Below are 11,530 nucleotides of genomic sequence, written 5' to 3'. Positions count from 1 at the left end.
TCATATGAAACATGCTAAATATCACGTGTCTATGTTTTAATGCTTCAATTACATATTGACAAGCATAATTATGAAGATTTGGACCAACAACTGAAGTAAACTGAAGTTCTAGTTTTGGTTAATGCATGTTATTAAAAACAGCGTTTCCATAAATTTGTTAATAAATATGAAAATCCTAAGATTAAACATATTTCCCTCCCCAAAAAATGATTTACATTTAGATATACGAGGGCCATTTTTCTTGTAGTGGCAACATGTATGAGAGAGGCATTAAAGAAGATACGTACATACCTGGAATCATTTACAATCTTTCAATGTAATCTCCTGCTGCTGCGTGAACATGTTTCCAAACATCTGGCAGTCGTTGGATGCCATTGATAGCTCCCGTTCGTGCCAGTATGCGCAGAGACAGCCCTGAGGCCGAAATGATGCTCGGGACGTCTGGAAAGCAGAAGTTCCTTCATCTTGGGAAACAAATCAAAGTCGCAGGGACTCATGTCAGGAGAATAAGGTGGGTGTTCCAACGCCGATCATTCTCCAGCAATGTACGAAGTGCATCAAGGTAGTGTGCAGTGCCGGATCTACAAGCCCCAAAACCAGTGCAGGGGGAAACAAGTCCGCATTTAGGGGGCCCTCAGCCATTGACATAGTAGAGAGTTCGTACATGCGTATGTAAAAAAATAAACGTAGTTATTCAGGGGTACTGAAACTGATACAATATATACAGGGAGGTTATTTCAGTTGTTTACCGTCAGCGTGTCGGCCGGTCGGCTGCCCCTTCATGCAACAGGTCCCGGCAAATTGCGTTAGAGGAATTCCGTAACAGAAACCGCTTGTTTTGTAATGTTTCCACTTTTCACAATTACAGTTACAAATACAATTGAAATAAGCACGTACCTTGTCGCAAGGATGCTGGAAAAGGTGTCCTCCCAAATACAAATATTTCTGGCACCTTATTTCTCACATCTAATCTTAGATTAGACATCGCTACTTTATTCTCAGTTGACAGAAAGGGAAGACAGCATCCCGGCGCAAAAAGCAAACCGTAAGCGTAACATGATATTTAAAAGTAATAATAATGATGAACACTAACCTCCTGTGTTATAAGAGATGTTGAAAATGACCTCCTTCAACAGCAATACAACACGTTTCTTAGGTTCAAGAGATCCTGTCTCTCGTAATTGCCTGACCACTTTTCTGCAAGAATTAGTTTTCACGTAATTATCGTACATAGAGACTCTTTGTTCAAGACTATATTTATTTAGCGGCATAACTAATGAATGAATAACAATTAACACACAATAAATCACTAGCACTACAAATAACACAGTATAAAAAACACGCGTACTGATAAACGCAAACAGAAGTGAACATGAGGGTACGGTACACTCACTATGTCTGGTAGCCGACAGTGTTGATATCCATTTTTCGGTAATGTCCCTACAACTGACCAAATGTCCCCACGCCAAGTAAAGTGACTAAAAAAAACATCACCTCATGAGCATGCAAAACAGAAGATAAAATACACACATTTACTTACCAAATCTTTCTGCTCGGTGCTTCCACAATTAATGAAGGAGCGAATTTACAATATAGGACCCCTCCCCGTTTTTGTAATATTTCGCATAATCACTAATTGAGGCCTCCTAATCACGGATTTGAAGTTAAAATTTTTGGGTCACGAGTAGAAATTGCAAAATAAGTGAAATTGAGTGGCCCACGATCGGCACGATTGCTCATTATTTACCGGAAGATTTTGTGTTTCTAATACCTAAAAATCGAAATATACATTCCTGATATTACTACGACCTAAAATTTTAACTGTTTGCCTATCCTAACCTAACCTTACCTGAATGGTTCGTGGGGCTACCCGTGCATGGTTTTTGGACCCCAAATTTTAACTATGTTTGCCTTGCCTAACCTAACTTAACCTAACCTTACAAGAATGGTGAGTGGGGCTATCCGTGAATGGTTTTGCGCTAATTGTGATTACGAACCGATAAAAAATCTTATATTCGTAGCACTTTAACGGCAAACGTTCATCATCGAAGACGCCATTTTCGTATCCTGCAATTTTACGATCGATGCACTGTTGCCAAACTTACATGTAATCAAATCAGTCCACACTCCACATGTTCTTCTACATCGTGACTGTCGCTGTCACATGTAAGCACCTTCTTTGGGCAATATACCGAAATCCATAAATATATTAATTATGCCACGGCCATCCTCCTGCACACTCCTCCTAACAATCTGTACAACATTAACAACTTTTTTACTGTTCTCTTCCGCCATTCTTACACGATCCATGCTCTCCAAGTATGAAATCAACAGTGTGGCAACGCTGTAGACAGCGTAACTAATTGCGAACGTCAATTGTTCTTATCAACAAATTTGGCTACCATACTTGTATACGGAGAATCATTGCGAGAATTGAAAAGCTTATTTTACAACTTCTACACGTTAATGATCAATTCTTTCTCATCACCCCAACATGTTAACTTGAGATAAATCATCACGACTAATTATTTTGTGAGTATAAGACGTAGCATAGAAATTACAGAATGGTCCGGTATTGTAAATTCTTGCCTTAATGAATAATAGGGGTGTGCGGGACAGAATTATTTGGGTCCGGACGGGAATTTTTTAAATCCCGAAATTCGGGACGGGAAAAATTTGCAATTTCCCGACCAAATCGGGAAATTTTCGGGACGGGAAATTTCCGAATCCCTGGAAATCTCGAATTCTACACGTCATTTTCACTTTAAGTGTTTGTTTTTGCATCTGTAGAATAAAAACTTAAAATTTCCGATAGGTTCCAGAAACTTACAATGCATAAAACGTCGAGAATTAACGACTTTTTAAAGTGACCATTCGGTATTTTCCGACTGCTCGGGATCCCAAAAAGTCGGGAAGTCATTCCCCAAAATCGGGATCGGGACGGGAATTTTTTTTCCCGATCCCGGTCCCGGCTTTTCGGGATCCGCACACCCTTAATGAATAACGTTGAGTCATTTACTGTTGATTATGTTTTTTGAAGTCATACATGCTGCTACTGCTGTGAAGAGATAGATGTTGATTGGTGATGCTGTACTTCCTGCAGTCTTTAACAATTCTGGTCCCATTTTATTTCTCTTTTTTTCTTTTTGTATCATTTAACATTGAAAATATTATTTACGTTTCCGCGTTAGAATGTGGCAACGTTAGCACTATTTTCGCGAGAGTGGAAATGTTTTCAAAAAAGAACTTGCCTTGAAAGTTCTTGGTAAGCAATAACATGTTCCAAAATTCTGATGGAGATTTGTTAGTTAGTTCTTTTTTCTCCTCCTCGCTAAAGTATCCAGAAAAACTAATCTATTCATTCCAAACCGAGAACTGTGCAACTGACTGGCGAGTAAGCTTTGCACCTTTGCACAATAAAATATTATTTTCCAAGATTGAAAAAAGTCCCTACGTTTTCCCTCTTTTGGCAAATCTGTCCCTACGCGGTCGAAATATAGTGTAAAGTCCCTATGCTTAGGTACATGTCCCTACAGTTGGCATCACTGCCGACAGCTGCAGTATGAAGCGCCCTCTCGCGGCTGACAACTCCCCGATAAGCTGCCGGCGGTCTCGCGAGAACTGAGGATAAAGTAGCGATGTCTAATCTAAGATTAGATGTCAGAAATAAGGTGCCAGAAATATTTGTATTTGGGAGGACAACTTTTCCAGCATCCTTGCGACAAGGTACGTGCTTATTTCAATTGTAATTGTTAACTGTAATTGTGAAAAGTGGAAACATTACAAAACAAGCGGTTTCTGTTACGAACTTCCTCTAACGCAATTTGCCGGGATCTGTTGCATGAAGGGGCAGCCGACCGGCCGACACGCTGACGGTAAACGACTGAAATAACCTCCCTGGAGTCAATGCCTGATCTACAAGGCGCAAAGCTCCACAGTTGCGGAGACAAGTAAGCTTCAAGGAGGCCCTCAGCCATTGACATAGTACAGGGTTCGTACATGCGTATGTAATAATCTTGGTTACTCAGGGGTACAGAAACGAATGCAATATATTGATGAAGGAATTAGGAGCATAAAAATAGAAACCTCCATTTGTTAAATTATCGCTTTGAAGCTCAAAATACAGGTAAAGATAAATATAAAGTTCTCTGTGCATGGCACCGTGCCATGAAGGCACATTTAGGGTAAGTGGGGGTAGCGCTCCACATACTGGGTGAGTCTTTTAAAAGAGGCCCCGTGGAAAATGAGATCCTTGCATGTAGGTAACCTTGGTACATCGAAGAGAAGAGCGGGGCAGAGAACAGTCCAGGATAAGTCATGTCATGTCATGTTGTCGAATATGCTTGGCACCGATATCCTGGACTGTTCTCTAACCCGCTTTTCTCTTCGATGTACCAGGGTTGCCTACAAGCAAGGAGCACATTTTCCACGGGACCTCTTTTAAAAGACTCACCCAGTATTTTCGATGTCGGCCATCTTGGATGTGATGTGATGTGATCAGCATCACGCCGCGGCCGTCTTTACCCCCACCGGATACCATTTAATTTGAGGCTGGGTGGGCCATAAAGCCGCCTTATACGGGGACAAAGCCGGAAAAATACCGACCTGACTGCATGGTTGTAACAAATGTATCATTTTCGAGGTGTGAGAAGAAAGTGCCATATATATATATCACAACACTAATTTCCCATTTAAAAAATTTGAGTTGAATTTACTATGGCGGACGTCCGCTTGGAACACCAATGTGGTTCCCCCTCTGTTTCGATCATGACCATTTGTACCCAGCCTAACTCCTTTACTTTTTATAGGAGATGTTAAGAGACTTTTGAATCGCCCTTCTAGGTCCTTATATGCGACTTTGTCAACATGAGATCAAGAATTACACAAACACACAGCCTACATTATGTATGTATATATGTATTCATGTATATATATATATATATATATATATATATATATATATATATATATATATCTGTGTGTGTGTTTGTGTGATGGTGTGTGTGTGTCTGAGTGTGTGTTTTGTCCATCCCTTTTTTCATTCCTTTTTTTACTCTACATCTTGCGTTCTTTTAAGTTATGGAATTCTATTCATACGAAAACAGACGGAATCAAAATTGTAAAGGACAATTCACCTACTATTGCTTTTGCGATTCGGTGTACGTTTAGCTCTGGCTGCAATACTATCACCACTTCCTCCATCTTCGCTCGATGCCTTCACATCCTTCATATCACACTGTCTCAGGTCAGAGTAGGCTGGCAAGGTATCGGCTCCACCCTAGTGTCACTAGACCATTTGGTGTTCGTGCAGAAGAGATCCTGTCAGCACTTGGTGTTGACAGTGATCTTCCTGGCGTCACTCCACTCATTCTGCCTTTCCCGACTTGGGAGTTTCCTGCACCCTCGCTCTCTGACCGCCCTTCCAAAGGCAGAAACACCAATAGTTGTATACCAGCAGCTGTTTTTAGAGCTTCGCGCGAAGCACCCAAATTTTAATGTATTTTATACGGATGGGTCCAAGACAGTCGAATCAGTCGGTTACGCCTTCGTCCTAGACTCCCAAAGTTCCAGTCACTCGCTACGTCCTGCCTGTTCCATCTATACGGCAGATTTGTACGCCATTCTAAAGACACTGGACTTTGCAGACGTCAATGGTCTGAAGAAAGTCCTTGTGTGCGTTGGTTCGACCAGCGTGTTGCAGACTCTGGATTCGCCGTATACGCCCGGCAGCGTGTTTCACATGTGCACATTGAAATATAGATTGGGGGCGTGGTTTGTGCATGAATGCTCCCTATTGGCTAGCAGACTGTCTCAATGATAATCTATTATATGATAGGAAACTGGCATTTTTTTCATTGACTTGAGCGAACACTTTTTGTAAACCACAGCTTACTATATCCCAGCACAAGCAGAACCATCTGGTCGGGGAAGACAACTTACTCGAATAGTAATCAATACTCGGAAAGCGAATGGACTTTCTTATTTGAAATATTAAACGAAATAATTTTAAAAATGTTGCGTTTGATGAAAATTCTTATACAATTACTAAATATATTGGGTCATTTTTCTGTTTTCGTCAGATGCAAGCAAGAAACATTTTGAATTCTTACTTAAAAAATCTAGCCCTTGTTTAGCGCCAAACCCTTAATTTTGACTGTATAAGCGCGCACCTCTTTGTTTTAAAAAGAGTTGTTACAAACCAGATATAACAACACAAAATGAAAAGAAAGGAGTTTCGATAAAGACGTGTAGATTGCAGCACAAGGTGATAGAATGTAATATAATCGTTGGAGGATAAGTATCGATTTAGTGAAAGTGAAGCTGTAATAGAAACATGTAGAAAAGAGGAAAGCAATGTATTAAAAGTAGATAATAGATGGGAAAGGAAAATATAAGTGGTTTTCGGCTTTCAACAAGTTCAAGACTATAGTCAAATTGTAAGGCACGCCATAGAAATACTCAACAAAGTAAAAAAAAGTCACTCCAGCCAACCAGAAATTTCTAAATTACAAACCACGCTCCCAATCTCTATTTCAATGTGCACATGTGAAATACGCTTCTCGGCATCCGGTTGTGCAACGCATTTTTAGACGGCTTGTGACCTTATCTACCAGTGCCGATGTACGCTTCTGTTGGGTCCCTAGCCACGTGGGCATCCAGGGGAACGAAGCAGCTGATGCTGCCGCTAAGTCTGCTGAAGCAGATGACAACTTTCTCGTCCACCTTTTGCCAGCCAGCGACCTGCAGAATATGCTTCGTTGTTCCCTTCTTGACACTTGGCAGGCCGAGTGGGATAAGGACGCGGGGAGATGTTTGTCATCCCTGTTGGGTGATGACAACAGTGTTCTATCCAACGTTTTTAGTTTTTTGCTAAGAGCTGGTCTCTTCCACCATCTGTGAGGAAATGTTTAATACCTTCTGACTTTTTAATGTGTTATGTTTGTTTTGTGCATGTCTCTTTACAACCTTGCACTTTTAATTTTTCCCAAGGGGCTTTTTACACCCCTTGTTTTAATTCCTTAAGTCAGAGTCTTAGTTAAGGGGATATCTCCCCGAATACATTGAAGGGTGCAGAATGGCCTTAAGTGCCGACGCACCCAAATATTTTAATTCAATTCAATTCAATGCAATACTACCATAGCACAGGTGGTCACACAAAATACTCCAAAAGCATTTCGGATTAGCACAGTGCTCTACGACACCATGGGTCCCGTGTTCGATTCCAGACCTGGGCAAGGGTGATTGTGAGTGTCCCTTCATCAATTTCATCATGCCATCACTCATCCTCATCTTCGCGATTAGCCAAAAGTGGCAGAGAAGCGAAGTAAAATAAATCAACCAATCAATCAATTAATGTCATCGCCTTGTGATCAAAGGGTCGCGGGTTCGATACTCGGTTTAGGCACATGGTGGTTGGGATCCCAGTTTAAACTATAGATGCAGTAGCCTTAAAACTCAAGAACGAAGTTAATATTAAACAGAAACGCGCACGGAATTTGAAATGCGAATGCAAAAAACGTTGCACTGTCAGTTCATATAAGCTTTAAAGTTATTGTTATATTATTATTAGTACACTACAAGGACATGGTGCAGAGGTACTGATGAAAAGGAATTTAAAATATATATTGTGTGCTTGTTGCATTTACTTCTTTTCTGTGAACGAAACAAGCTCATGAGACATGTCTATGCCAGCATTTAAACTATTCCCGTGAAATATGTCCCATAAAATTAGGCAAACAGCTAAACTTAGCGCTGTCTCATTGCTCTATAGGACTTCTTCTGTCATGTTGAAACATGTTTGCGTGGTCTATCAAATCACCGGGGTGATTTAACAACCAGTCCCAAGCTCTAACCTCTCGTTAATTATAATTAATGATTTGTGTACACACGAACTTCAAAGTTAGGTCGGTAACTTACTCGAACGTTCAGTCCCTTCGTTTGCGAAAATATTTGCAAGGACTTAAGACGTTTGCCGAGGGAACCTCTCGAAGTTGTTCAGAGATACGGCAGGAAGTGAATAAAATCTCCGGAAAATGGGTAACAAGAGCAAACACTGTTAATTCTTGATGGTCCCTTTGCAAACTTTTGAAGCAAATTGATACAAACCAGTGGCATGCACACGATGAAGTTATTGGGTCTATGTCACACAATCACACAAAATACTGGGTATTTTATGTCGCTTTTCTTCCTCTATGGGTTAATAGTGACGATGAAATTCAATGATGATCGATTGAAGAGATAATTTTTTGTGGTTATTTAGGGTCTCTTTTCTGACTGCGAAAAAGCCAGAATAAGCGAAAAGAAGTAAAAACAGTGACACGTCCTTTCCCATTGCACTAATATTTATTGTTGTTAATTTAATTTCTTATTCTACAAATGTTTGTTATTAATCATAATCTCTGTTATTTATTTTGTGATTCTTGTGGTATGTGATATTTAAACCTATCACTGATAATGTCAGGATAGTGACTGACCTGTATATACATATCTTGTAAGAGCTGTTGCCATGGGAATTACGATTGTGTTTTGTCTTAACGTTGGAGTTCAGGCTTTGAGTTTTAAAAAGAAATTGTAAAATTATGAAATTGTAAAATTATGAAATGTAAAACAAATGTAACTGGTGCATAGCAGCAAAGCTACAACCAAATATACATTTATAAAAAATAAAAAAGTTTTAAAAGGTGATAAAGGTGAATTGTAATATGCTGTTCTTTCTTTGAAATCTCGATGGAACTTCGCACATAAGTATTTTTATTTTTGCTAAGAAGTAAAATATACTTTCTTTTCTTAGTGAAAACTCGATTTTGATTTGATTTGAACAAAGAAAGAAGAGAGATATTACCCAATACCCTGAGAGGCATCACGTGAATGATAGTTTTTATTGTGCTGTACTTATATAACCATGTTCTTTTGACTGAAAGAAAGAGTCAACAGTAAGAAAAAAGTTTAAAGAATACAACATTTGAACCATCACTGGCGACTTATTTTCCGAAATTAAAAATTTGATTGGTTTCATTTAACTGTATGCGCCGCTTTTCTGTAACTTCTGTGTAATTACGACGATGGGGATAAATGATAAGATGGGTTGGATGGAACACATATATACAGTAGGTGGCACAACAAGAAACCCCACAGCACAGGATTATACTGATTGTAGGTCCAGGCAGCAGAGGCTCGTTGGCTTGCAAGAATGCAGTTACCTGGATTAAGTGGAAGTAAGAATGCCACCAAAATTAATAAAAACAGAAAATTACGAAATTTCCAAACCGGCAAAAAAATACGTTCTAAACAGGGTGACTTGATTTAAATCAGGTTGATTTAAATCACAATCAAAATCAATATTTAAATCAGGTGATTTAAGAAAGTCACTGATTTAAATCACTTTAAAGAAATAATGTATTGGGTCTGTTCATAAGTTCGTAGCGTTTTGTTATAGGTTGGCAACACTGCGTTACCTATAGTTCCTTGTCCGTTATTCCATTGTTATTGCTTAGTTTTGTAGTGTTATGTTCTTGAAAACACAGTGTATTCTAATTCTGAGCACATTTTGTCTATTTTGCATACGAAATAAGATGGAGTGTCAAGTGGACAAAAACCATTAAGGCATGGTGTGCGAAGTTTTTAGCTTGATTTGTAGCCTTACAAGGTGCAAATTGTTCAACAATTGAAGCCAAATGTTAAACCGAAACGACAGAAATTCGCTATTAATTGCTGGATCGTATGGACAGGGATCCTCGGCTTCTTGGAAATATGTTGTTTTCGGGCGAGGTCACATTCCATCTGTCAGGATTGTGAAGCTCCATATTCTCTCCGGTAATTTCTTTGCACTGTAATGATTGATTTGGTCTCTGCATACCAGAATACAGATTGTGCGGGCTCCGTTACTTTGTAACCCCATATTTTTGTACCATCAAAACCTCATTTGCCAAATTTTGTACTATTTTTGTACTACTCAAAAATGCTAAAAATAATTTTTGTACCACTCAATTTACCGTCGAAAAAAAATAATCAAATTTGGGGTTACAGAGTAACGTCTCAACCTCATCATCGGTTTCGGCAATGTTTTCCACATCAAAATATTGTACTATTTATGTACCATTTTGTACCACTATTTAAAAATTTTGTACCCCTCAGAAACAGCCAAAAAAAAGGCGGGAAAACTTTTACATTGCAACCATATATTTTTGTACCGTCTCGAGTTGCTTCGAAGAATATTATGCTATTTTTGTACTAATTTCTTTTAAATTAAACTTTATTAACACTACTTTGCAATAAGTGGATATCCGATTTTTATACCGTTCTTAAAAAACCCTCAAAATTTTGAAATTTGTATTTATTTCTTAGAGGCAGAAATTCACGGAAAAATATTGGACAAAATTTTATCGAATACGTGAGGTTTTTGTCTGCGTAATTTTTGAATAAAATGTCTAGAATGACTACTTTCCAATAAGCAGCTCCATTATTTTTGTACCGTTAAGGAAAACCCGAAAATAATTTTCAATTTTTGGATTTTTCATATGAATGTACTAATTCAAATGAATAAATGGACAAAATATTATTACAATGGTGAGTTTAGAGCTCTCCAATTCATCAATACAATTTTATAGACATGTACTTTATATCAAGTCCCTTTTCAAGTCTTCGCAAAGTCACGAAAAACCCGGGAAACATTTTATAAATTTCACATTCCTCTCAAAGACACGCACTTTACAACAAAATATGGACCAAATATTAACGAATATCTGAGGTTTATATCTGTTTAACGTTTTAAAAAATGCCCTAATTTCTATTAGGCACCTTTCTGATTTTTGTACCGTCACTAAAAACCCGCGAAATGTTTTTGAATTCTTACTTCTTCGCTGAGACACGAAGTTTACAAGAAACTATAGACCAAAATATTTTTGAATTCTTACCTCTTCGCTGAGACAGGAAGTTTAAAAGAAACTATAGACAAAGTAATTTCAAGTGTGTGAGGTTTGTATATAAGTAATGTTTAAATTATATCTCCTATATTGTTACTTTCTGTTAAGCTCCTTATCGATTTTTGTACCGTCACGGAAAACCCGGGAAATATTTTTGAATTCTTACTTCTTCGCTGATACACGAAGTTTACAAGAAACTATAGACCAAGTAATTTCAAGTGTGTGAGGTTTGTATATAAGTAATGCTTAAATTATATCTCCCATATTGTTACTTTCTATTAAGCCCGTTATCGATTTTTGTACCGTCACGGAAAACCCGGGAAATATTTTTGAATTCTTACATCTTAGCTGAGACATGAAGTTTACAAGAAACTATAGACCTAGTAATTTCAAGTGTGTGACGCTTGTATATAAGTAATGCTTAAATTATATCTCCCATATTGTTACTTTCTATTAAGCCCGTTATCGATTTTTGTACCGTCACGGAAAACCCAGGAAATATTTTTGAATTCTTACTTCTTCGCTGAGACATGAAGATTAAAAGAATCTATAGACCAAGTAATTTCAAGTGTGTGAGGTTTGTATATAAGTAATGCTTAAATTATATC

General features: G+C 38.3%; 1 protein-coding gene across 1 annotated transcript in view; it reads right to left on the bottom strand.

Moving 5' to 3' along the window:
* Positions 1–297: 297 nt before the first annotated feature.
* The window catches only part of LOC145990495 (uncharacterized), a 72,690-nt gene continuing 61,457 nt past the window's right edge, over positions 298–11,530 (bottom strand). Inside the window, exon 4 of the mRNA XM_083126191.1 lies at positions 298–441. Coding sequence (XP_082982317.1) covers positions 298–441 — 144 coding nt within the window. The remainder of the gene's footprint in view (positions 442–11,530) is intronic.

The sequence above is a fragment of the Lepisma saccharinum genome, chromosome 7 (genome assembly GCF_977018435.1).
Source record: "Lepisma saccharinum chromosome 7, izLepSacc3.1, whole genome shotgun sequence".
Taxonomy (NCBI): domain Eukaryota; kingdom Metazoa; phylum Arthropoda; class Insecta; order Zygentoma; family Lepismatidae; genus Lepisma; species Lepisma saccharinum.
Note: the sequence above shows the minus strand (reverse complement) of the source record. Positions and strands in the feature narration are given on the sequence as shown.